The 25,599-nt window shown below is 38.3% G+C and overlaps 1 protein-coding gene across 1 annotated transcript in view; it reads right to left on the reverse strand.

Annotated features, from left to right (window-relative positions):
* Positions 1-25,599, reverse strand: part of szt2 (SZT2 subunit of KICSTOR complex) — a 120,721-nt gene that overhangs the window by 32,173 nt on the left and 62,949 nt on the right. The window contains exons 52-63 of the mRNA XM_052130392.1: positions 22,670-22,872; positions 22,277-22,443; positions 20,701-20,798; positions 19,649-19,781; positions 19,369-19,496; positions 14,059-14,106; positions 12,717-12,838; positions 12,444-12,626; positions 965-1,226; positions 732-811; positions 401-526; positions 106-308 (exon numbers count right to left, since the gene is read on the reverse strand). Coding sequence (XP_051986352.1) covers positions 106-308; positions 401-526; positions 732-811; positions 965-1,226; positions 12,444-12,626; positions 12,717-12,838; positions 14,059-14,106; positions 19,369-19,496; positions 19,649-19,781; positions 20,701-20,798; positions 22,277-22,443; positions 22,670-22,872 — 1,753 coding nt within the window. The remainder of the gene's footprint in view (positions 1-105; positions 309-400; positions 527-731; positions 812-964; positions 1,227-12,443; positions 12,627-12,716; positions 12,839-14,058; positions 14,107-19,368; positions 19,497-19,648; positions 19,782-20,700; positions 20,799-22,276; positions 22,444-22,669; positions 22,873-25,599) is intronic.

Consider the following 25,599-nt stretch of genomic DNA (forward strand, 5'->3'; position numbering starts at 1 on the left):
CAGACACTTGAATTCAGTCACACACAAGTGAAACCAAAATGCTGATGCATTTGTCTCAAACCCTGTTTTTAGTTTCAAGAGCTTGTGCTTTATGTGTGCACAGACCTGCGGGCGGGCGACTGCGGCCGGACCTGCACCAGAATGAAGCCCATGCTCTGCAGATACTGCACATACTGCTGCAGGAACGTGCTGGAGATGTCTTGCAGCCACGACTCGTCCTTCAGTCTGCTGGGCAGCATGTCTGCAGAGTCCGTGCTGTAGCTGCGATCCCTGCCCGACGCGGTGGAGTCATTGGAGCAATGCCTCTTCTGGAATCAGAGACCAAGATGAAGACGGTAGAAACACAAAGAAACTGGAAATGAGCAGAGAGTAAGAGAAAGTGGAAGAGGAGGAGAGAGACCTTCATCTGTGGCTGGATGATCTGTTCCTCTTGAATCTGTTTCCGGAACACAGGGTCAAAGAGCAGCGGTGTAGCGCAGTAATGGACCAGTCGAGAGGACTGCTTCAGTGTGTCCAGATCTGCTACCTGTGGACAAGACAACAGGAAATGATAGAGAAGACAGAGGAGGAATAGGTTCATATTTTGCTGACCCACAAAAAACACAGAGCTGCGCCAGGGTCCAAAATGAACACTCGCAGACAGGTAACTTTCTTAGGAACTGCAAAATCAAAATCATTTCTGTGATATAGGGCAACTGGGACAACTTAACCACATAAGAGACTGAACTTACAGAGATGGGCATGTTGGACTGAGCTGAACGCTGCTGCCACGTCACAAACAGGTTCTCAATCTTCATCTGTCTCTCTAATTCTGGAAAATAAAGAAATAACGAATCAGTATCACATTTTGTTTGTAAAGATGAATTCAAACTTTGCAACCATCATTTGTTTGGGTTTGGCTGGATTAGATTCTTCTAATTTGGATACACTCTTCGTATGTGTGTGAGTTCTGATGTATTTGTACCTCTGCGCTCGGCTGCTTTCACCTCCAGAAGTTGAACTCCATGCCGAGCAACAATATCAGCTCCGTCCTGACTGGCCAACGGCCTCACGGTGTTCACATCCCTCAGAGCTTCATCAAAAGGCACGAGTTCTCCAGGGAATGCCAGAGGAAGACCACGAGCCGAGCTGCCTAACCGACCCTGATCCTTACTCACAACTGGAGGAACCGGACTCCTCAAGAGAGCATCTGCCTCAAAAGTGGAATTCAGGAATGGGTTGGGCTCCTGTGAATAAATAAACATAAATAAATAAATATGCAAAGGATGAATGAAAGAAAGAATAAATGAATAGAAGTATGACAAAGTATTAAAAGAATGAATAAACCAACAAAAATACAAAATTAAAGTACAAACTAAAGATTGAAGTATGAAAAGTGCCAATGAAAAGTATGAAATAAAGAATGAAAATAGAAACAAAAACACAAACAAAAGAAAAAAAGTAAAAAATATAAACAGAAAAATCTGTAAAAAGTATTATGAAAGAAAGAAATACGAACAAAAGTTCAAACTAAAATATCCCATACCATTACTGAAGAGGTGATTATCTTTAAAACAAGCCAAAATACACGGTAATCATATGCATGGATCATTAGATAATCCACATGAAGCACAATGTTACATATGGCCACCAGGAGATTGCGCCAAATACATGACACAGACTCAATGATGACTCAAATGACACAGAGTGAAACTCATTCTGTGAAATCTCATGACTAAAATCATGTCTGCATGCTATGCAAACCTTTAGTCATTGTTGTGTTTGCATGTGTAATTAGTTCTTATGTATATTTATTATGTTTTATTTGTTTGGAGAGGATTTTGGACACATGGAGACATTTTTGGATACTATGATAAATTATTTTTGTAATGCTATAACTTTTGATTACTTTTTCGTATCAACACACAAAAAAAAAGAAAAACAGATACAAAACAAAAGCAGTTGGAGCCACCATATTCATACCCAGAGATAATGTCAAATCAGAAAAATTATTAAAAAAAAATAAAAAAATAAATAAAAAAAAAGTAAATGATATTTTTCAGCAGTTTCTTAGGCTGAGAGTCTAAGAATGTATCAGACTCTATATCATGAAAACATTTGAATTTTTTTCTTTACAATGATACCAAACACTTGACCCTTTTTGTCTTCGAGCAATAAGTCTAAACAAATTACAAGATGAACGAGTTAAATTAAAACAAATATACAAACACAAATAAAACAAAGAATGATGAAAAAGGATGAATGAAAGAAAGAATGAATGCAGAGAAGTGACAAAGTATAAAAATAATGAATAAACTAACAAAAACACAAACAAAAAACTAAATTACATAAAAACAAAAATAAAGCGAAAGAAGGTCTGAAAAGTATTAAAAGTATGAATGACAAATAAAAGAAAGAACAAGGAAACTAAATGTCGAAGGTATAAAATGTGCCAATGAAAAAATTAACTATTGAAAGTTATGAAAGAACGAACGAAGAAACGAAAATACAAACAAAAGAAATAAAAGAAAAAGTAAAATAAACTAATCTGTAAAAATGGTTAAGAATGAAAGAACTAAATATGCACAAAAGCACAAATGAAAGGAAGAAAAGAATGAAAAAGTATGAAAGGATGAATGATAAACTGAATAAGAAAAACAAAAGAATGAACAAATGAAAGAGCAAAGAAAAATAATGAAAGAAACATAAAAGTACCAAGATACAAATAAAAAAAATATAATTTAAATATATATATTTTTTTAAAGAAGAACAAACAAAAGTACAAAAAAAAATACAAATGAAAGTACAAAGACAAGAACAAAGTATGAAAATGCATGAATGAACCAACAAAAGTAATAACAAAATACAAAATTAAAGTACAAAGGAATGAAAAGTATGAATGACAGACAAAAGAAAAAAAAAAGAAGTTTAAAAAACTATGAAAGAAAGAAAGGAATGGAGAAAACTATTAATGCTTCAATTGATTCTTATATGTGAATAAGTTGGTATGAGCACATGGTGAGTCTTTTAACAAAATTAACAGACAAATAAACAATGTTGTTTTATAAAGCAGAACGATCTCCTCCAGCATGGAGACTCAAGAGTATCATCTCTGGTCTTCATATTCTTCACACTTCTTTCATGTCGATGATTCAAATCTCTTTTTCAAACAGACATGACTAAAAGCTCTGCTATCTCCCCATTAACCCCTCTGAAACTCACTTGAAGTTTCCATTTTTTTTTCTCCCCAATTTGGAATGCCCAATTCCTTGTGGTGGCGTAGTGACTCTCCTCAATCCAGGTGGCGGAGGACAAATCTCAACTGACTCTGTGTCTTAGTTGCCTCTTAATCCACGAACCTTATGTGGCTTGTTGAACGTGTTACCAAGGAGACATAGCGCGTGTGGAGGCTTCATGCTATTCTCCACGGCATCCACGCACAACTCACCACATTATAGCGGCCATGAGGAGGTTACCCCATGTGACTCTTCCCTCCCTAGCAACTGGGCCAATTTGGTTGCTTAGGAAGCCTGACTGGAGTCACTCAGCTCACCCTGGATTCGAACTCGTGACTCTGTGTGCTAGTCAGCGTCTATACTCGTTGAGCTATCCAGGCCCCCAAAGTTTCCCGTTTTGGATGTTGCCCACCTTCAAACTTAAGAATAGCTGAGAGAGAACTTAAGAGGCAGGGGGGTTCATTACTACGGTCCATCAGCACGGATAACACGCCAGCATGGGGACTTTCCTTAAGCCCACCCAATTAACATGTTCCTATGTAGCGTGACTGCACTTGAAGAGCGGAATGTAAAACATGGAAAAACAAGGATGAATAAACTTTAAAAAAAAACAACAACAGAAAAACTACTTATTTCAGAGCATATAAAGGCTTTTCTCTCTTATTGTGAGAACTTTTGGGTGAGTTAGTGTTTGGAAGACTGGTTAAAGTCCTCTAGGGTGAGTTACAGGCTTTTCTAAATGCAGCAAGACCAGATGTCCCATGATGGCGAATCGAGCTGCCTGGGTGCCCAGGTGCCCGACGGGCAAATAAGCTGGACTTTAGAGACTGAACTCTACCCAGTGGGAGTTTGACAGATGATTGACTGTAAGGGCAAATTTTCTGCTATGCTGGTCGGCCTTCTGTTGCCACTCATTAGCTGAACAGAGATTAAAAGTGTAGAGTCACTCACAGGGAAAAAGTTGTTCTTTTCAAGGAAGTTCTGTTCATCTCTGCTTCAATAGCATGGAGAAATGTACACTTAAAAACACTTCTGTGACCCTAAGAAATCTCTTTATAATTTCAAATATTAAATTATAGTAAAAAAAAAGGGGAAAAAAACAAATCTAAAGCCGTTACGATTACTTGCATTAACAAGAATTTACATTATCGTCACCGTCAATCTGCGCATCTTATCACGTGGGTTGTTGAGCGTGTTAGCGTGGAGACGTAGCACGAGTGGAGGCTTCACACTATTCTCCGCGGCCACGCACAACTCACCATGCACCCCACCGAGAGCGAGAACCACATTATAGTGTCCACAAGGAGGTTAACAAATGTGACTCTACCCTCTCTAACAACAGTGCCAATTTGGTTGCTTAGGAGACCTGACTGGAGTCACTCAGCAAATCCTGGATTCGAAATCACAACTCCAGGTGTGGTAGTCATCGTCAATACTCGCTGAGCTACACTGATCCCCCTCAACTCACTTTTCTTATTCTTTCAGCTGCTCCCGTCAGGGGTCGCCACAGTGGACCATCCATGATCCGCATATTTGACTTGGCACGTTTTATACAGGATGCCCCTCCTGACGCAACCACCAGTTGCTGGAGGATTCCCACTCACATCTACGGGGCAATTTAGAGTCTCCAATTCACTTAACCTGCATGCTTTTGGACTTGTGGAGGAAACCGGAGCACCCGGAGGAAATCAGAAACGCAGGCCCACTGAACCCGGGACCTTCTTGCTGTGAGGCGACAGTGCTAACCACTGAGCCACCGTGCTGTTGTCACCTGCTGGTGGAAATCTTCAATGTCAAAGGGATGGGACACAAACAGTGAAGTGTTCCAGTGCTGATATGACAAATATGTGTTTATTTATTATTATTGGAGTGAAATATGACCCAGGCATGTTTTCACAGTGACAGCCAAACAGTAAACAAATCTGGCACTCAATATATTCAGCTCACATGAAGAAGATGAACATAAATCAAATCACACAAACACTTCTCCATTTCTCTTGTGGAGTCCAAACAAGCATAAGAGCTGACATGAGGTGACTGATCTTAAACAGATCAAAAGAAAAGTGAACAATGAAGATCTCCCTGTCATCTCACTCTCTCTGTGTTTTCATAAAGGACACGGATAGAATGCAGAACAAAGTGATCATACAGTGTAGGCTGCAGACTCTCGCTTACTATCAAGGGCTTCAGATGAGTCGGTCTGCTACCGCAAACTACCAACCTGCCAAAGCAAGCAACATCCAGAGGCCTCAAAACATCTGACAGACAAGACTCCAGATATTCTCCACCTCTGATAAAAGCAACAACACAAGCTTGAACCCTACTGACTGATTGTCATGAACACAGGGTCTTTGGTTAAACTCAGCATGTCTAAATCATTTCTGAATAAAGAACAGCCTTTATATCTTCTACACAAACAATTTCGATCATAAAACATCAGTTTAAAGAGGCATTTTTGCATGTTTTGTAGCTTTTCAAAGCTTGCCAGTCAATACATATATAATTTAGTTTAAAATGACCATTTTACACCATCTATCTGACCCGTAAACAGACAGTTATTGCTATTGAATGAAATATGTCATTCATTTGGGAAGTTGACATACTATCTAAAATTCTCTTAAAACAATTTTAACAAATTTTTGCTATTTTTTTATTTCATAATTATTACGCATACAGCTTTTATTACATCATATTATTTGAGAGACTACATGGAATATTTGTACTTTTTATTTTAAAAAAAATGACCTTGTGAGAATTAACAGTAATGGAAATAACTATACAAGTTAGAATAAGTAAAAAAACTGATTTACATTTTCACATACATTTCATATATATTATAACCTAAAACTTTGATATTGATTAAAAAATCCTCATGGAATAAGCTTTATTGCTTAAAATAACAATTGACTGAAGAGTTATCCTTGTTTGCCTTCTTTCAATATTTAAAAAATTTTTTTTTTATAACTTTATGATTGCATTTTTAAATACTAAATTAGCACAATATAATTGTTGTGCTCTTTGCTCTTTGACTCCCATGGTATTGAAAACCATTTAAAATTCTTGATTAGTGTAAAATGTCACTAAAGCAATTTTTTTTTTGTAATAATTTTGGGGTTGTTTAATTGTGGGTGTTCGCTGTCCATTTCGGCATATCGTGGCGCCGTTTTGTGGTCTGTTCTGCATAATGTGGCGGCTCATTTGAGCGTATCGCGGCCCATTCTGAACGTTTCATGGCCGAACCAGCGGCCCACTCAGTTCACCCGATGGCAAAGTCCACACCTGATCAGCCCCAAAGTGTGTCGGCCAACTGGGAAAATGCCCGGAAAGCCAGATTACCAGTCCAGCCCTGGTGGCCAGTAACCGCACCACCACGAGGAAATAAATAATAATACACTGAAGAGTTTCTAAAGAAAAGTTTATTCTTTTTTGCTTTCTTTCAATAATTAAACAAAAATTGGACTTTAAAAATGCAATCCTATAGTAAAAATGTAATAAAATAAAAAGGCATTGTATTCTGATTTCCATACTTCATTGACTGTTTTCCATTGTAGGAATAAAAAAGTGTAATTGGTTGATTAGTGTAAAATGTCACTTAAAGCAATTTGTTATCATTTTATTATCTTCCCTGAGGTCCAATGATAATGTTATAAAAGTTTTTATTTGCACCAAAACAGTAACAATTTAGAAATGATATATGATCATTTTCCACCCTGTTTTTGGCCCTCTGTCTGAAACGCTTGGTTTTGGCCTAAGCACCTCCTTAAAATTCAATATAAACGGCCACTGTTGGCTAACATCACGAAGCCCCTCGAATTCAGCAAACTCAGAGAATAAACATTATTCATATAATTCACATAAACCCCTCAACATTATAAAACTAAATCACAGGGTTTACACATAATGCACATCCAACACATTGCATCTGAATATATTAAACTGTTCATATTAAGCACAACTGTTAAACTATCAAACAGCCATGACATTTGAAATATTCATGAATGAAACCGTTTACTTACGTTTTTGATCCGGTCCAACTGTTTTTAACAGCTCCAATATTCAATAACAGTCCCTTTGCAAAGCTTGAATCCTATTATGACTGTTCACAAGCAAGCCACACTGACATAAGCCGAAAAAAATCCGAACACATCAGTCCAAAGCACAGTGAAATGACACAAACATACAGAAGCATTAAGAAAGTATTCAGACCCCTTACTTTTTTCACATATTGTTTTGTTGCAGCTTTATGCAAAAATGCTTTAATTTATTATTTTCACATCAATATTTGTGATATCTTTGCAAATGTATTGAAACTGAAATATCACACTGACATAAGTATTCAGACCCTTAACTCAGTACTCAGTTGAAGCACCTTTGGCAGCGATTACAGACTCAAGTCTGTAATTGGGTTTGATGCGACAGGCTTAGCACACCTGGATTTGGGGATTTTCTGGCATTCTTCTCTGCAGATCCTCTCAAGCTCCATCAAGTTGGATGGGGACCGTTGGTGGACAGCCATTTTCAAGTCTCTCCAGAGATGTTCGATTGGATTCAATCCGGGCTCTGGCTGGGCCACTCGAGGACATTCACAGAGTTGTCCCGAAGCCACTCTTGTGTTATCTTGGCTGTGTGCTTATGGTCGTTGTCCTTTTGGAAGGTGAACCTGTAGCCCAGTCTGAGGTCCTGAGAGCTCTGGAGCAGGTTTTCATTAAGGATATCTCTGTATTTTGCTACGTACCGCTTTCCTTCAACCCTGACCAGTTCCTGCTGCTGAAAAACCCCCCTTCACTGTTCGGATTATATTGCACAGGTGATCAGAGGTGCCTGGTTTCCTCCAGACATGATGCTTGGAACTGAGGCCAAACAGTTCAATCTTCATTTCATCAGATCAGATCAGAGTATCTTGTTTATTACAGTCTGAGAGTCCTTTAGGATGTGTCTTGCACTGAGGAGAGGCTTCCGTCTGGACATTCTGTCATAAAGTCCAGATCTGTGAAGAGTTGCAGTGATGGTCGTCCTTCTGCAAGCTTCTCTCATCTCCACACATGATCTCTGGAGCTCAACCAGAGTGACTATCTGGATCTTGGTCACCTCTCTCATCAAGGCCCTTCTCCCCCGATTGCTCCGTTTGGCCGGGTGACCAGCTCTAGGAAGGGTCCTGCTTGTTCCAAACTTCTTCCATTTAAGAATTATGGATGCCACTGTGCTCTTGGGAACCTACAATGCAGCCTTTTTGGTAGACTTCCTCAGATCTGTGCCTCATGGCTTGGTTTTTGTTCTGATTTGCATTTTCAGCTGTGAGACCTTGTATAATGTCTGTATAGCCATGAGGTCAAAGGAACTGCTTGCAGAGCTCAGAGACAGGATTGTACTGAGGCACTGATCTGAGGAAGTCTACCAAAAAGTTTGGCTGCATTGAAGGTCTTGTGCCTTTCCAAATCATGTCCAATCAACTGAATTTGCCACAGATGGACTCAAGTGTTTTTCAAGTGGCATAGCAAAGATTCTAAATACTTATGTCGATGTGATGTTTCATTTTTTTCTTTTTAATACATTTAAATAGTTATAAAAATATGGTTTATGCTTTGTCATTATGGGGTATGGAGTGTAGATTGATGTGAAAAAAATAAACAAAGCATTTTAGCATAAAGCTGGGTCTGAATACTTTCTGAATGCACTGTATACTGAAGGTACACATTGCTGAAAGCACACTGAAATGGTCAAAGATGTCCATCTAGTCTATGTTTACATACACCAACATTTAAAAATAGCAGATGGGTGAAAGAACGCGTTTGTGCTCAAAACAACAAGAGCCAGCAGCAAAATGAAAGAAACTTGCTTCTCCCTTGTAACTTAAAGTTGTAACTTAAAACCATGTCTTTTAAAAGCCGCAAGATACATGACAGTGGTCAAAGAGTCTGTGTAGTTCATGTTTAGAAGCAAAATCATTCAAAATAGTCCAGATGGGTCCCCTTAGGTGTTCTGTTAGGAATAGTAAGCCACACAAGCTTGCTCTCTTGACTTGAATTGGTGCAATTCTGCATGTTGTGGGATGTGTGAATACAAATGAGCAATGTGTTGTGATGTCACAGACAGATTTTAAAATGAGATGATTCAGCAGGCTGGCAACTATAAATGTTCTTTTTAGACTGGTGAGGAAGTTTTGAGCTCTGAAATTTATAGTATGTTATTATTGTAGTTACCTCTTATATGTTTAAATATAAAGAAAAATTTAATTCTCCATTTTATGACCCCCTTTAATGGAAAACTGTTTTACTGTGGTCCAAAAGTGTATAATGATAGGGGGGAAATGCTAGGCTTATATTCTGAATATTAACGGAGTAATAATTTTTTTCTTAAATTAAATATATATATATTTTTTTATTTAAAACATTGGCTAAGGATGTGTGTGAGGATTTATTTACAATCACTTTTGGCATTTTATAATATTTTAACTATAATGCAATGAATTCTGATTTACCCTGTTGGTAGAAAATCAACAGTGTACATTTAAGACTAACAATTTTAGTAGATGCCAATATCACAAATACATCTCTATTGCGTTTTTCAGCAGTCAAAATGGGCCAACTTTGCACGTCCACTGCAACATATCCATTCCTTCCTAATAATGATTTATTTTAATTTTTTTTAAGTATGCAGTTGGAGGGAAAGCTGCAGTACCTAGTGTCGCAGGCGGGGGAGCTAAAGAACAGAATGGAGCTTGGGGCTAAAGTTAAGAAAATTTTAATTATTTATGTCAAATTTTATTTCTAGATGTACAAAAAAGTATTTAAAGCTTTATAAAACCCAGAAAGTCAGAAGGAAAAAGGTCACAACTGGTTCTTCACATACAGGTCAAAATTGACCGGTTAAGATAATGGAAGGTTTTAATTGTTATTTCTGTTAAACAACTACATACAAAAATAAATGTTAATAAATATTTGTTTTGATGGTCTTAAAAAAGGTCACAATGTTGGGTTACAGTACCAAAAACTATGCTGTATAACATAGTCTTTACCTGTCCTGGGTCAAAAATGACCCTAAGATAATAGGAGGGTTAAAATTTTAACACTAATAGGTTAGTGTCTCATAATAGGCTCCGCTCTTCAACACAAAAGCTCTTGATAACAACATCAACAACGGTCTACTTTCCAAAAATACATCCTGACATTTGGAAAGAAATCTTGACAAACAGCTGACAACAGAATCAATAAACCTGACGTATGGTTTCATCTCTTTACCTACATAACGAGCAAACGTGTTCTGGTGCATTAACTGCAAACTAGTAAAACACAGTGTGATTCGATCATTTTTAAAAAGCCTGATTTAATGAGCACAACTCCAGGTAGGAAGCATCATCAGGAGCAGTGATCAGGATTGTTTGTATAACAGGTGTGTTGGAGTGATTAGTTTGGTATCCCATGGCCATGAGAGCTGTCCGTCTTTGAGTGTGACCGCCAGACACTGACGTGCTTAAACAGTTTTAACATAGTGTGTGTTTGTGTTCGGAGCACAGCTAGTGTGTGTGTGTGTGTGTGTGTGTGTGTGTGTGTGTGTGTGTGTGTGTGTGTGTGTGTGTGTGTGTGTGTGTGTGTGTTTGTGTTCTGAGCACAGCTAGTGTGTGTGTGTGTGTTTGTTTGTTTGTGTTTGTTTGTGTTCTCAGCACAGCTAGTGTGTGTGTGTGTTTGTTTGTTTGTGTTCTGAGCACAGCTAGTGTGTTTGTTTGTTTGTGTTTGTGTTCTGAGCACAGCTAGTGTGTGTGTGTGTGCGTGCGTGTGTTTGTGTTCGGAGCACAGACAGTGTGTGTGTGTTTGTGTTCGGAGCACAGCTAGTGTGTGTGTGTGTGTGTGTGTGTGTGTGTGTGTGTGCGTTTGTGTTCGGAGCACAGCTAGCGTGTGTGTGCGTGTGTCCTGATCACATCTAGTGTGTGTTTGTGTTCTGAGCACAGCTAGTGTGTGTGTGTGTGTGTGTGTTTGTTTGTTTGTGTTTGTTTGTGTTCTGAGCACAGCTAGTGTGTGTGTGTGTGTTTGTTTGTTTGTGTTCGGAGCACAGATAGTGTGTGTGTGTTTGTGTTCGGAGCACAGCTAGTGTGTGTGTGTGTGTGTGTGTGTGTGTGTGTGTGTGTGTGTGTGTGTGTGCGTGTGTGTTTGTGTGTGCTTGTGTTCGGAGCACAGCTAGCGTGTGTGTGTGTGTGTGTGTCCTGATCACATCTAGTGTGTGTTTGTGTTCTGAGCACAGCTAGTGTGTGTTTGTTTTCTGATCACAGCTAGTGTGTGTTTGTTTTCTGATCACAGCTAGTGTGTGTTTGTGTTCTGCGCACAGCTAGTGTGTGTGTGCGCACGTGCGTGTTTGTGTTCTGAGCACAGCTAGTGTGTGTGTGTGTGTGTGTGTGTGTGTGTGTGTGTATGTGTGTGTGTTCTGAGCACAGCTAATGTGTGTGTGTTTATGTTTGTGTTCTGAGCACAGCTAGTGTGTGTTTGTTTTCTGATCACAGCTAGTGTGTGTTTGTGTTCTGATCACAGCTAGTGTGTGTTTGTGTTCTGCGCACAGCTAGTGTGTGTGTTTGTGTTCTGTGCACAACTAGTGTGTGTGTGTTCTGAGCACAGCTAATGTGTGTGTGTTTATGTTTGTGTTCTGATCACAGCTAGTGTGTGTTTGTGTTCTGATCACAGCTAGTGTGTGTGTGTGCGCGCGCGTTTGTGTTCTGAGCACAGCTAGTGTGTGTGTGTGTGTGTGTGTGTATGTGTGTGTGTTTATGTTCTGATCACAGCTAGTGTGTGTTTGTGTTCTGCGCACAGCTAGTGTGTGTGTTTGTGTTCTGTGCACAGCTAGTGTGTGTGTGTTCTGAGCACAGCTAATGTGTGTGTGTTTATGTTTGTGTTCTGATCACATCTAGTGTGTGTTTGTGTTCTGATCACAGCTAGTGTGTGTGTTTGTGTTCTGCGCACAGCTAGTGTGTGTGTGCGCGCGTGCGTTTGTGTTCTGAGCACAGCTAGTGTGTGTGTGTGTTTGTGTTCTGAGCACAGCTAGTGTGTGTGTGTGTGTGTGTATGTGTGTGTGTTCTGAGCACAGCTAATGTGTGTGTGTTTATGTTTGTGTTCTTAGCACAGCTAGTGTGTGTGTGTGTGTGTGTGTGTGTGTTTGTGTTCTGAGCACAGCTAGTGTGTGTGTGTGTGTGTGTGTGTGTGTGTGTGTGTGTGTGTGTGTGTGTGTGTGCGTGTGTGTACCAACCTGTTTCAGCTCGTCATGTGCAGGTGTATCAGAGAAGCAGTAATGATGAAACAGGCCCATCTTTTGACTCAGGAGGCAGTTAACCACATGAGCACGAGCGTTCTGCCAGTGTACCAGTCTGACCAGACCTTGATTCAAAGAGCTGCCCAGTTCCACTGACCAGTTATACGTGTACAGAGTCACCTGTAAATACAGAGAGAGAGGGACAATTAAAGTAAATACAAAGAACACTAAACCAAATTCACAGATGTAGACATTTTGCTCACAACTAACCTTCTTGTTCACTATGTGTATGTACACGAAGCGCTGACGTGGAGCCACACCCCTTACGATCTGTCCTGGTCTCAGCCAATCACTGTGCTCCAAAGCCTCGAATCGCTGCAGACCCTTATGAGCTTTAAGAAAAGACAATAAGATAGTTATTTGAAGTGAAATAAACAGAGATTTCACAGACAGATTCTAAAGGGAAAAGGCAATTTATAGTGACACTCTTGAATCTGTCCTATTCGAAGCACGCTACAGGTGAAAAGTGGTTTTGAGAACGTTTCACACAATTAAAGCTGAAGTATGCAATTTCTTCGATGTTAAAATACGCAATTTCTTATCTCCCAGTTTAATATACAGATGTACGTAAATATAAGAAAGCTATTAGCAGGTTGACTTCACCTAAAAATAAGGCTGTCAATTTAACGCGTTAATTAAGTCACTAAGACTGTAATTAGAAATATTCCTACCATCGGAGCAATTCAATCTGCTTTCAGCAGGGGGCAGTAAGTGCAACTCCAGCTGTATAGGCAACAAACAGTGACAGCACAAGATGAGAATGCGTTCATGCATTCAAACACAGCTGGACGGAGCTCGTATCTCAAGACGTGTTTCAAACTACATTTAACTCGAACAGCAACCTAAAAATACTGTTTATGACTTGACGCAAACAAAGTGAGATGCTCGAAAAGTGTCCTTCTGAAACGTGTACAGTGCGCGTCCTTAGAAAAGCCATTATAATAAGTCTACCTCAGACTGATGGACGAATTCAGCTACAAAATGTATTGCTGTGGACTGTATAACAGGCTTATGTTTAGCAATATGGAAATAAATCTGACTCATCGGTCACAGTAATTTAATGCATTTTAATGATCTGAATTATTATATTCATAATTATTTAAATGTATAATTATTAAATCAATATATATATTGAATTAGTATTATTTGAGGGCCTTTCTCAGCAAATATTTTAATGTGTGATTAATTGCAATGTCAGTTCATGTTTCATGAACTAACAATTCATTTATTATAAATATACAATTATTCATTATTTGTTCATGTTAGTTTTAATAAATGTTAGCATATACAAGTTTTAATGTTAAAAATGCATTAGTATTGGTTGAAATTAACATCAAGTATGTCTAAACTGTCAAATATTTATGTCACATCACATCCAGTCATCTAGCCTAGGTGGAACTTAAAAAATAAATGATTAAAATCAATAAGCTTGCATTTTGATATTGTCAATGCAGGAATAACAATGATCTGAAATAGAGTAAAGGGAGTGAATGGAGAAGAAGGGCCTCAACTCCCCATTCCACTCGGGGCCCCTGTAGGGGGCCAAACTTACGTGTGCAAATATTTAGAACTGGACTGTTGTCTTCATCTGAACTGTCTTCTGTGGGCAAACAGAGATGAGCAGAGAAAGCTTTGCAAGAGGACAAAACTCTATGTTAATGCTGCATTCACACACACACACACACACACACACACACACACACACACACACACACACACACACACGCAAGCAAGCAAACACACATATATGCACAGAGCTTTGCAAGAGATAACACAGGCAAAAGCATCTATGCGCTGATAACAGAATAGCAAGAAATCTATGATAATTTTTCAGAGTTGAAAAGAGATCAGCAAAATCAGACACATGAAAAATAATAAAACATTAGTTATGAGGAAGCAGTGAAGGGATTCAAAGAGAGGAAAACCTATGTCATATATAATCTAACTGTGAGAAACCTGTAAAGGGCCATTCACACGTGTCCGTCTGCGCTCTTTTCCATTGTTGTTATATGTAAATATGCGCTAGACGTATGCTGCATCCACCTGTTCTTTCTGCGGTCTCAGACGGGAATGTCATGTTTTTATATGCAAGAATGCATTCAGCTTGAACAGTGAATAACAAACGCATTTTCTCCGAAAACACAGAATCAAATAAATTGTAAATACAGTGCATAGTGAAGGTATTTACTCATAGCACACGTGAATCGCTTACATTTGTGCAGATCTAGCATGAAACTTAATCTCCTGACAGTTTAAACGGCCTGGATCGCCTGCTTGGATTGTCATGGACTGACCAGCATGATTTGTGAATCAAAGGAGTTTTTGATCCTGAAGTTTTGATTCTGGCTGACTCAATATGCACTTCAGAGGAACATATCAGATGAGCGCTCGATTGGAAGAAATGGCTGGATTTTCATTGAGGTTCGTGAATTACATATTTTTAAACTAGATATAAGCATATTTGCACATGGTATATAATAGTTGTATTGCTATTTGCCTTTTATAATTAGAAAAGAATGTTAAAAGTTACATGGACAGAGGAGAAGCTGATAGAAAATGTGCTTTAGAGGTAAATAAATGAGCACTCACAGGATGCTGGATCTGCTCAAGTTTTGTGAGGTTGGTTTATTACATCCGTTTAATCGGGATATGCACATATTTGCAGATGGTATATGATATTCGTTTTATTGACTTTTGCCTTTTTATCATTAGACAAGACAGTTAAAAGTTTCAGGGAACTGTTGAGGACAGAGAGGGAGAATGAAACAGGTGAGCACTTTAACATTATGAGCTCAAACGCGGCTCAGATATGCGGACCATTTAAATGAGTCTGTGTTGCACACCAGTCTATTATTGTAGTAACACGATGGCACGAAACAACAAAACTAACCGTGATTGGTCATTTACATGTCTCAGTCACTTCACATGCAAGCAGGGGATACTCAGCGCCCTCAAGAAACAAATCAGCCAAACAGAAAATTCAGAATATTGGCGGATTTATCGGCCTCAGCGATATATCGTATGACCAATAATAATGAATAGCTTTAAAAAGTGAAGTGTCATTTTTGTGCCACTAACGTAACTTAATGCTTTTACTAGGGGTGTGATGGAACTTAATATTTTAGTTGCGTGTGCATTATTCCCCTGATTATGTGTAAGCTTATGTGGTTTTGTTGTGTTTGACTAGAACAACAAATACGACTTTTCAAAACATGTCAAAAAAATAAAAAAGTAGCGCGAGGCGAACAATGTTGAAATTTTGTAGGTGGCACTATCAAGCCATTTTGCCACACCTCATTCTAAAACCCATATCAGATGTCAATTTTCCCCAATTCTGGCACGTGTCCAAAGTTTTGTGAGTTTGAGTATGTTTAGGCCCTCAAAAATGTGATTCAGAATACATAATAATAATAAACAGAGCAGATTCAATAGGGTCCTCGCACACGGTGCTCGGGCCCTAATAAATAATATAGATTCATTGCTTTGGACTGTAAGTCAAAAGGACATTTTGGATGTTAAAAGAAATTGTTGAATTACATATAGGTGCTTTTTTTAGTCATTTTTGGAGCTTGACAGAGATGGTCACTATGAACTGTCGAAATTCCCCCTTTGGGTTCCATGAAAAAATACATGTTTGGAATGAGTGGGTCTGGGTATTGATACAGATTTCCCAATTCATTTTGATTCTTGGCCTGTATTCACAAAGATTTTCATCTTACCACTAGTAGTTCTCCAAAGTGTTCCTAGCTGGGAGTTTTTGCTTAAAACCTATTCACATAACTGTTAAAGAGCAAGTTTTAGTAAGGAAATCTTAACATAAGAGTACGGCAGAGTTGACCTTGTTGCTATGGATGACGTCACGTTTTATTAATACGCTCTTTTAAATCACCCACAGTGATTGGTAGACCAAGAACCACTATTTGTCAGCTAAAACAGACAACAATATACTGTATACAAAGACAGACAGACAGAGAGACAGACAGATAGAAGAAACTGAGAGACAGACAGACAGATTGAAGAAACTGAGAGACAGACAGACAGATTGAAGAAACTGAGAGACAGACAGACATATTGAAGAAACAGAGAGACAGACAGATTGAAGAAACAGAGACAGACAGAACATACAGAGAGACTGACAGGCAGACAGACAAACAGACAGACATAGATGGATCCATGTATTACATAAACAAATATGATAACATATTGCATATATTATACTTTGTTACATGTTTATTGTTTACATGCATAATGTTTACTATTTACATTGTATTCTTATGCAAGTATTTACATTGATTTGTTGAACACATGCTAAAGGCCTGTACGGTCTCTTTAAGAAAACCAGCATTTCTGTAAAGAGCACCTGTAAATGAGCGCATATTAATGAGAGTAGACTTAAAAGGTTTCTTTACCACACCCCACCATATGCAATGCATGATTACAATCAAATGTTTATTTTTTTTGTTGTAGCGTAAACAACTGACTACATAGAAAAAAGAGATATTATTCAATGACAAATGGGTTGCGTGGATCTCGTCTTTGGACACGGAAGGAGTCAAACCAAACGTTTACTCTTAACACGCAGTGAAAGGATCTTGATTGTAAGACTAAAATGTCTGATTAGTGATTAGCCAAATGCAAATGCGAGTGATTTTCCTCTCAGTGTGTAGAGGGCTGAGCATACAGAAATAAAGTTTGATCTTGAGATTGAAGAATATTTATCGAGATTGTTCAAATGTAGATTGCGATGCATTGGAAAATCTATATTTTTACACAATCCTAGATATGAGAGTTAGTGACATATATTTACATTTTTGTGTATTTTTGACATGGAAAAAATGACACACTTCCCCTTTAACAATTCTTTGTTCTTTTATGCTTTTAAAGGTAGCACAGAGAGAATGGTTTATAGCAAGATGAACTGTTGACCACAGAATTCAGTAATGATCTTACATTGCTTAGAGTCAGTTAAAACCTCACCTATAACCTTAAGCAATTTAAAATAATCGAATACTGAAAATTTCGGCAACATTTACCATTTACATTCTCTATGAAGCCTGAATATGCAAATCTCACTTAGAAATATCTATGCCACATTTCACTCCAATATCCAAAGAATATACTGTTAAAAATGATCATAAAAGCATTCTTAAAGCAATGGCTTATAACATATCTTGTTTGTAGTTGTTGTATTACATTAGGTGACACCTCACACCTCAAGGAGCTGTTCACACCAGGGTTTCTGTTAGTCGATACTTACCAGTTTTTGACCGTTAAAATGTCCTAATGTCCAACAAATTCAAACATTTTCAGACACAATGTCCAGTAAAATTATTAGCACAACGCATCAGCAACCCCTTTACTTGATGCCATAAGTGCACAGACTGCCGCAATCCCATTGATAACAGCGCTTTGTTGCCCATGGAGGTTTAAACTTCCCCGGTTCTGGCGAGGTCCTAGTCCACGACTAAAGCGCATTTTATCTCGCACACTGGCAAAAACAGCCGCCATTCCCCATCTCGCATACCCGCAATGAAAAGCTTCTCACTTCAGGATTAGCTTACATTAAAATGTCTTTGAGGAGAAGCACACGTGGCTTATGTGAAGGTCAAGATGTACTGAAACACTGGACACATTTAACTTCACTTACAAAAGCAAAACGCTTTTGTACCATGAAAAATCGGTGGAAAATAGTCAGAAAAATAAAGAGGCAAGGAAATTAGCCAGGGTGAGTTTTTTTATTCCAGTCCACACTTTTTTCAATTGTCTATATAAACATGCGCTAAACAAATGTATTTTACCATTACACCGCATCTCGCGCAGGAGCTCCACGATTTTTAAAAGTTAAGAGAAGTTCAACTGTTAAAAACGCATCTTGGTGGAGGCCTGGGTAGCATGTAAAGACGCTGACTACCACGTTTCTGGCCCAGTTGCTAGGGAGGATAGAGTCACATGGGGTAACCTGCTCGTGGTTGCTATAAAGTGTTTTTTGCTCTCGGTGGGGTGCGTGGTGAGTAGTGCGTGCATGCCGCAGAAAATAGAATGAAGCCTCCACACGCACTAGGTCTCCGCGGTGTCATGCTCAACAAGCCACAAATTGACTGTCTCAGACGCAACTGAGATTTGTCCTCCGCCACCCGGATTGGAGTGAGTCACTACACCACCATGAGGACTTAGAGCACATTGGGAATTGGGCATTCCAAATTGGAGAGAAAAAGAGGCGTCTCTGTTCTATTCAGGGTGCTGCATGAAGCCTTTTTTAGCACAACAACGCATTCAGTGTGAACGACCCCTTAGAGGGTATAACGCATTAGGGATTATCTTCAACGCCCAATTTTAGGTGTTCTATTTGTACTTTTACTAATTTCTCACAAATGAATTTCTGGGTCACATTTTAAGGCAAAATACATGCGCTAGATGGACGTCTGGTCGCTGCGCCTCATTGTTTTCCAGCATCCTGCAGTTTTTCGATGATGTGTCAAGTTAAAAAGAACTTTAACTGTTAAAATCTGCACTATGTTCTATTTGCAGCACTGCGTCTAGCTTTTGTTAACGCAAGGACATTTTGGTGTGAACAGCCCCTTAGAGGGTATCACCCATAATGGATTATAAACCCAATTTTATGCATTATACTTTTACTCTTTAAAAGAGTAAGCAAAATAAGTTAAGTATCATAATGTATTATAAATGTACTTATAATCCACCCATGTATAAAAAGATCTAACTGACTTCAATGTGTATTATCTATAATGCATGCATTTACTGTATGAAGTCTTCTTGGAAACATTCCTCTATTTCAAGACTGTAACAGTGTGTAGTAAAAGATGGTATTAAAATAAATTGCTGATCAAACACGAAAAGGTACCTTGTTCTGTACTGCAATGCCATTGGCTGAAGTTGCGACCAATGAGAATGAAACTCCTAGTGGTGGCAGGTGGTTGGCTGATGTGTTGGATGATTGACAGAGGGGTGTAGATGTCTCCCTGAGGACAGCTGGCAGCACACACAGGAAACAGATCATAAGTTACAGCATCTCATAGAACATTACACAGCTATGAAACATTTACCAACACGGAACCCGCTAATCTGATCATATCACACACATCTGCCCAGTTTTGATGACTGCAGTATTGTGATTTTCTCACCTGATTCTTTCAAACACTTTGACTGTGGTGTCATTGGCCAGTGAACTAACCAGATTGACAATTTCTGTGAGGATGGAGGGCAGCAGGAAATTATGGCTGATTTCAGCCACGCAGTGTTGCATAGACGGGCAACCTGTAAGAGGACTAGAGTTATTGCAGGTCCTTTAATCTGATTATACAAGCGGCATTCCAAGAGTGCAAATAACATATATGGTATATAACATAGATATATAATCATATATAGTGCTTTATAGCTATATTCTCTTTTGAAAATTGCCATCTGACAGCTCATTTTCCAGCTTATTACACGACTACTTGGCAAATAAATAACTAAATGGACATGATAGATTCTAGCCAGAGCTGTTTAACACCCACAGTGTTAAACAAGAACACACAAGAATGACATCAAAATATTGAATCACTACATTAATTCACCGCTATGTGTTCATGTTAATAAACTACTGTACCTTTAACTGTTATTATTGGTTCTCTTTACATGACGTGATGACGTTCAAGTCGGAGCTTTCATAGAATTACGAGTTTTCTAATTTAACTTGGGCATCTGCACATCTAACGTAACCTGAACATATGTAAATAATAACGTAAACTGTACATCTAGACATCTGCAGTCTTTTTGGCGATCATGATTTCAAGCTTGACTACACTTCCTAGCGCCATCGTGTTCAAGCTCTAGGAAGTGTAGTCGAGCTTGAAATCATGATTGTGCGTAGAGACTGCTATGGCAAGACATACAGTGAAAAAGGAGTAACATTTTGGACTTTTCTCACCCAAAATCAATTGGATCGCTTCAGAAGACATTGATTAAACCACTGGAGTCTTATGGATTTATTTTATGGTGCCTATATGTTGTTTTTGGAGCTTCAATGTTTTGGACCCCATTCACTAGCATTGTATGCAATGGCATGAGGGTTAGTAAATGATAAGGCTTTTCACTAGTTCAACTATTCCTTTAATTATGTCTCATTCTATATTCCAAGCGAGCCAGACACAAGAGGGAATGGAGACAGAAGTAGGCGGTCCTAGCGACTCACTCAGTTTGTTCATGAAGGTGACCCAGGGCAGGTATGTGTTCTGGTAAACAGGGTGAAGAGTTCCTGAATCTCCTTCCTCCAGCTGGGTTACATATCTCCTGCACAAACACACAAAACTTCAACATAGTTCTAGGAGTCTTAAATGGGTCATATCATATAAAACGGTTCTTGAAAGAATGAGCAAACAACTGAATGAGCTTCGCTCATTGCGCTTGTGAACATGCAACGGGCGCCCACATTTTCACTGAAAAATGACTTATAATTTGGGTTGTTTCTAACCAAAACCTATCACAAGCCTTTATACTTGGAATGTGATGCACAAGTGGCTTGGACTACTTCTATGACAATTTTAGGTTCATTTTTAAACTTTAAAGTGAGTCATTACCCACTGTCATTGTATTGAATATACAGACCAGGAACATCTCCTTTTGTAGCCCATATGAGAAAGAAGCCATACAGGTTTGGAACAACGAGAGTGAATTTTCATTTAAGGGGGTGAACTATTAAACCCTTAAATGCATACCTAGGGGGACCTCATTCTACCCACTTTATCCCATCCATTTTTTATTAATTATGCTCCCATCTCTTCAGTAATCTTCAACCATTCTCTTCTGAATAATGTAACAAAAATATGACTCCTTATTGCTTTTTGCTAATTGTTTAATTAAATGACCTTTGATGGAAGTAAACTACACCAAGTACTGTTGTCGTCTGGGTGTAGAACTGAAATTGTGTCAGTTTTGACTCTATACGTGCCTGAGAAAATACATGTGTGTAGCTTATGTGTAGTTGCGTCATACAAAATTGGAAGTGGAAGTAATGAATTCCTTCGTCTCCCCATCTTTCATATTTGGGGGGAAAACAAATAATTCTATTTTTTTTCTTATCATTTTGAAAATGCTTTGAAAATGTTACACTATCTGGTAATTTTTTTTGTAGATCCATTTTTGATCGATATACTGTATGTGCTGGGCCGCTAAAGACCCCAGTTATGTACTGTAATAATGTTTTGAGAAACACACATTTGCACATTTAAGGGTTAAAGTTCTTTATAGTATATACCGTAAACCATGAAAAGTTTCAGTTGATCAATTATGTTGGCTTGACAAAGCCAACATACTGTTATTTTACAAATTTGGTTTGCATTTGTTTTTAAATCCCTAAACCGAGAACAAAAATTTCTAACACTGACTCCTCCCCTTTCAAGCTACATCCACCAAACTTGATACAGACCTTCAGACTTCTCTGAATAAGTGTGCTATGTCTTATCTAACTGATTGGACTTGTGATTTTCGAACAACAGATGATAAAAATAATAAATGTTCAAACGGGTCAACGGAATGTTCATAAAATCTAATGTAAACAAACCCACAAGAGGCCTTTGATCAACTTTAAGTTGCTCTCACTCTCTCTCACTCTCTCTCACTCTCACGTTCCATTGGTATTAAGTTTCTTTTGCATGGGCTATTTTAGATTAGAAAAACAATTTGACACATTAGGCTAGTATTGCAACATAATATCAATACAAGACAAAATGAGCGTAAAGATGCACAATGTCTATATATTGTGTTTGTACCTCTGGGCCTGCTCTTGCTCAACTGCCATAGCTTTCTCATGGTTCCACTGCTGTTTAACATTCTCCGTCTTGTGTCTCCTTCTGCCCATACGGCTGTCTTCTGCTCGCTCCGGTATGATGTCATCTGTCGTCTTCGGACTGCCAAGCTCAGAGGTTTCCGGTTTACTCTATCAAACACAAACGCACCTGTCTGTTACCACAGATAATTGGCACGGGATTAGCTCAGCTAATGGCTAATCATTTCTGCAGCATTTACGCTTGACTGATCCCAGAACAAGGGATTCATGCGGACCATCAATACTTTTTTGGAAGCGTTGGCAGTCGTAATTATTGGGAGTAATTTGCTGTTAATGGAGACAGCACATGCTGAGTGAGTATGTGTGAGACACGCACCAACATCTCCCAGAAACTGCGGCGGGTGGTTTTGCCAGTGGGTGTGGTGGATTCGGGCGTGCTGGTTCCAGTGGTTGGAGTGGAACTGGGGGTGGAAATCAGGGTGATGGGGGAAGGGCTGCTTTTGACCGAGTGGGCACCACTGGACTGGCGAGGACTCTCCTTTACCTCTTTACTGTCTGACTGCAGAAGACTGAAGGGTACTACAAAAACACACAAAACATGAACATGTCAAGATATTGTTTTTAAAATGCACTCCAAAATGGTCGTATCTTTGACCTGTTTTTCATTAAATATATCTACTGTAAACATCCTTAATACAAGAGTAATTTGCCTGAGAAGCAAAATAAGATACTTTGATGTTAAAATTCTTTCGCCTAACCAGTGTCGGGTGCAATCTAATCACAAAGTAATTAGTTACAGTAATCTAATTGGCTTTTAGTCAAAAAGCAGTGTAACACATTTCAATTTAAATTACTGTTATCAGATTACAGTTTTTAAACTTTAAATGAAATTAATGTAATATTATTTTTAAAATAATATTTATGCAGAACACATTTAAAACATGAATTATGTTCAAAAATACATCAAATATTTGAGACCTGAAGGGATGATGACAATGAACAAAGGAAGTAAAGACATAAATTTATATTTGTTGAGCATTAAACAAAAAGTTCCTATTGAAGGCTGTTTTAGAAAGTAACTTGTAATGTGATTATTTCCCCCCAAAAAGTAATAAGAAGAATAACCTGAGTAATTAGTTGTGGATTACTATTTTTGAGTAACTTACTTGCTCCTATTAAAATGTAGAGAAGTAAGCCATTTGTAGGTGAATTCCCTCAAAATGTATAAACATTGTGAAACTTTGGCACTTTTAAAACATTCATCTGTTTGTTTGAGACAAAAAAAGCTCCAAAAGGGGCAAAAAAAACAACATAAATGGTCAGTATAACTTGAGTGCTATATGACATCATGCTTTACATCTCCTCAAATCAGGCCGGTGAGAGTACTGTAATTAGATTATTTTGTATTTTTGGGTCAACTATTCCTTTAACCCTCCTTTAGTATTGTCATTTTCGCCCCAAATAAATATTCCAATTATCCATTATCTGAGCAGTGCAAGACTTGGCGACTTTTCCTCCATTTGCCATCTGAACATATGAAAAATCATTAAAAAAAAATGGTCATATAAAAGCGAAACATTTGGTATTTGCATTCAAGATTAACCGAGCATTTCAAATGAATGGTAAAGACAAAAAAAACAGAGCAAATTGTTTATATATCAGTTAAATATAATCAATAAATCAGCCACAATGCAGAAAATAAACAAGATGGAAATTATAGACTCTAAAACATCCTCGGTGCAAAACATACACACCCACCCAAACACAAACACACACAAAAATGAACTGGTGAGACTATAACAGAGCTTTTTTTTACATTAGTTTACAGCAAGCCATCAGACTACACAGCAGGTCAGGGCTAGTCAACTGGCGGCCCGTGGGCAAAATCCGGCCAGCCAATCATCTGTCTTGCACTCCAACTGATTTTTTATCAAATTGTCTCGCCATATGAAATACTAGAGCGCTCTCTGTGCAAAACTCAGCATTCATTAGGCGTGAGCCTCAGCAGTCAGCGGTGAGTTTAACAACGCTCACTGGCAAGTGCAACAGCTTTCATCCATCATCAGTTGTGCATGTTTAAACTTTTCTGGTGATAGTTGTGTTAAACTGCTTTGCTAAACATGGATCACATTGTTTAGGTGAGCATTTGATGCCAATTTTCCAATCAAATGTATTTATTTAAAATTGCTTAATTGTGTGAAGTGCAGTCAAATCTACAAAATGTAAAAAAAATTATCACCGCAGTTGTGACAGAAATGTTGTCAGCACATGTGTGTTAACTCTAAATGATGATTCCATATTTTTCGTCTGAACCTTTTATTTGCACAATCCATCCACACACACACACACAACACACACACACACACACACACACACACACACACACACACACACACACACACACGTAACTTCCTCTCCACTTCTTCCAACACCCACTTTCCTCACCCCCTGAACTCTATTGCCCCCTGTGGAAACAAGACTCAACTTAACAATATGCACATTAGGCAACAAAAGCAATCGATTATGAAAACTGAACGTTTAAAATAAATGCGCTGAAAAGTTTGTTTTTTTATTCACCATTCTTGAAGTGTCAAAGGATTGTGTCTCATCTGTTCAAGGACTGTAGGGCTTAGAAAAAGAATTATAAATGTGAAACTGAACCTGCAAATATCCTGATTATATTTGGTTCCATACAGCTGTGAGTCAGCCCTCTCAATCACTGACAGCATCAACTCAGTTTGTTCTTTTGCCAATGATTACCTACACAAAAATCTGGCTCCAGCACTGGCTATTGTATGCTAATACACAATGTTTGCAGAACTCATTTTTTTCCTCACTGAACAGGATGATACTTTGAGAAAATGGAAGAATAGATATTTTATCTCTTTTTTTTCCCAAAAAGAAAATGACATATAAATGCATTCTTAATTTAACATGACATTTTTATACGACCATTGATTTTATATGTGGGTTGATATTACAAGAGGGCTTTAACGGGTCTAAATGTTTCAGCCAGTTCTTATGAAGGAATTTATGGCCAGACCTTAAATTATAATTCAATATACAGTATACCCTGTGACTATTTTAAGATGAATAAAGCACTGTATTAAGGTGTTTTTTTAAGTAACATGTTACTTGCAATAAAAGCGTTAGCTAAAGTAAATACGGAAAAAAATAATTTGGATAATCTGGCCCCACAAGAATGTAGTTGAAGAGCCCTGCAGTATGTGTCTACAGACATCAACTGGCTGTTACTGGCATGACATGTTTTTCAAGTCACGTTATTCATATTTTGTTCACCAGATG

The sequence above is a fragment of the Xyrauchen texanus genome, chromosome 7, assembly GCF_025860055.1.
Source record: "Xyrauchen texanus isolate HMW12.3.18 chromosome 7, RBS_HiC_50CHRs, whole genome shotgun sequence".
Classification (NCBI taxonomy): domain Eukaryota; kingdom Metazoa; phylum Chordata; class Actinopteri; order Cypriniformes; family Catostomidae; genus Xyrauchen; species Xyrauchen texanus.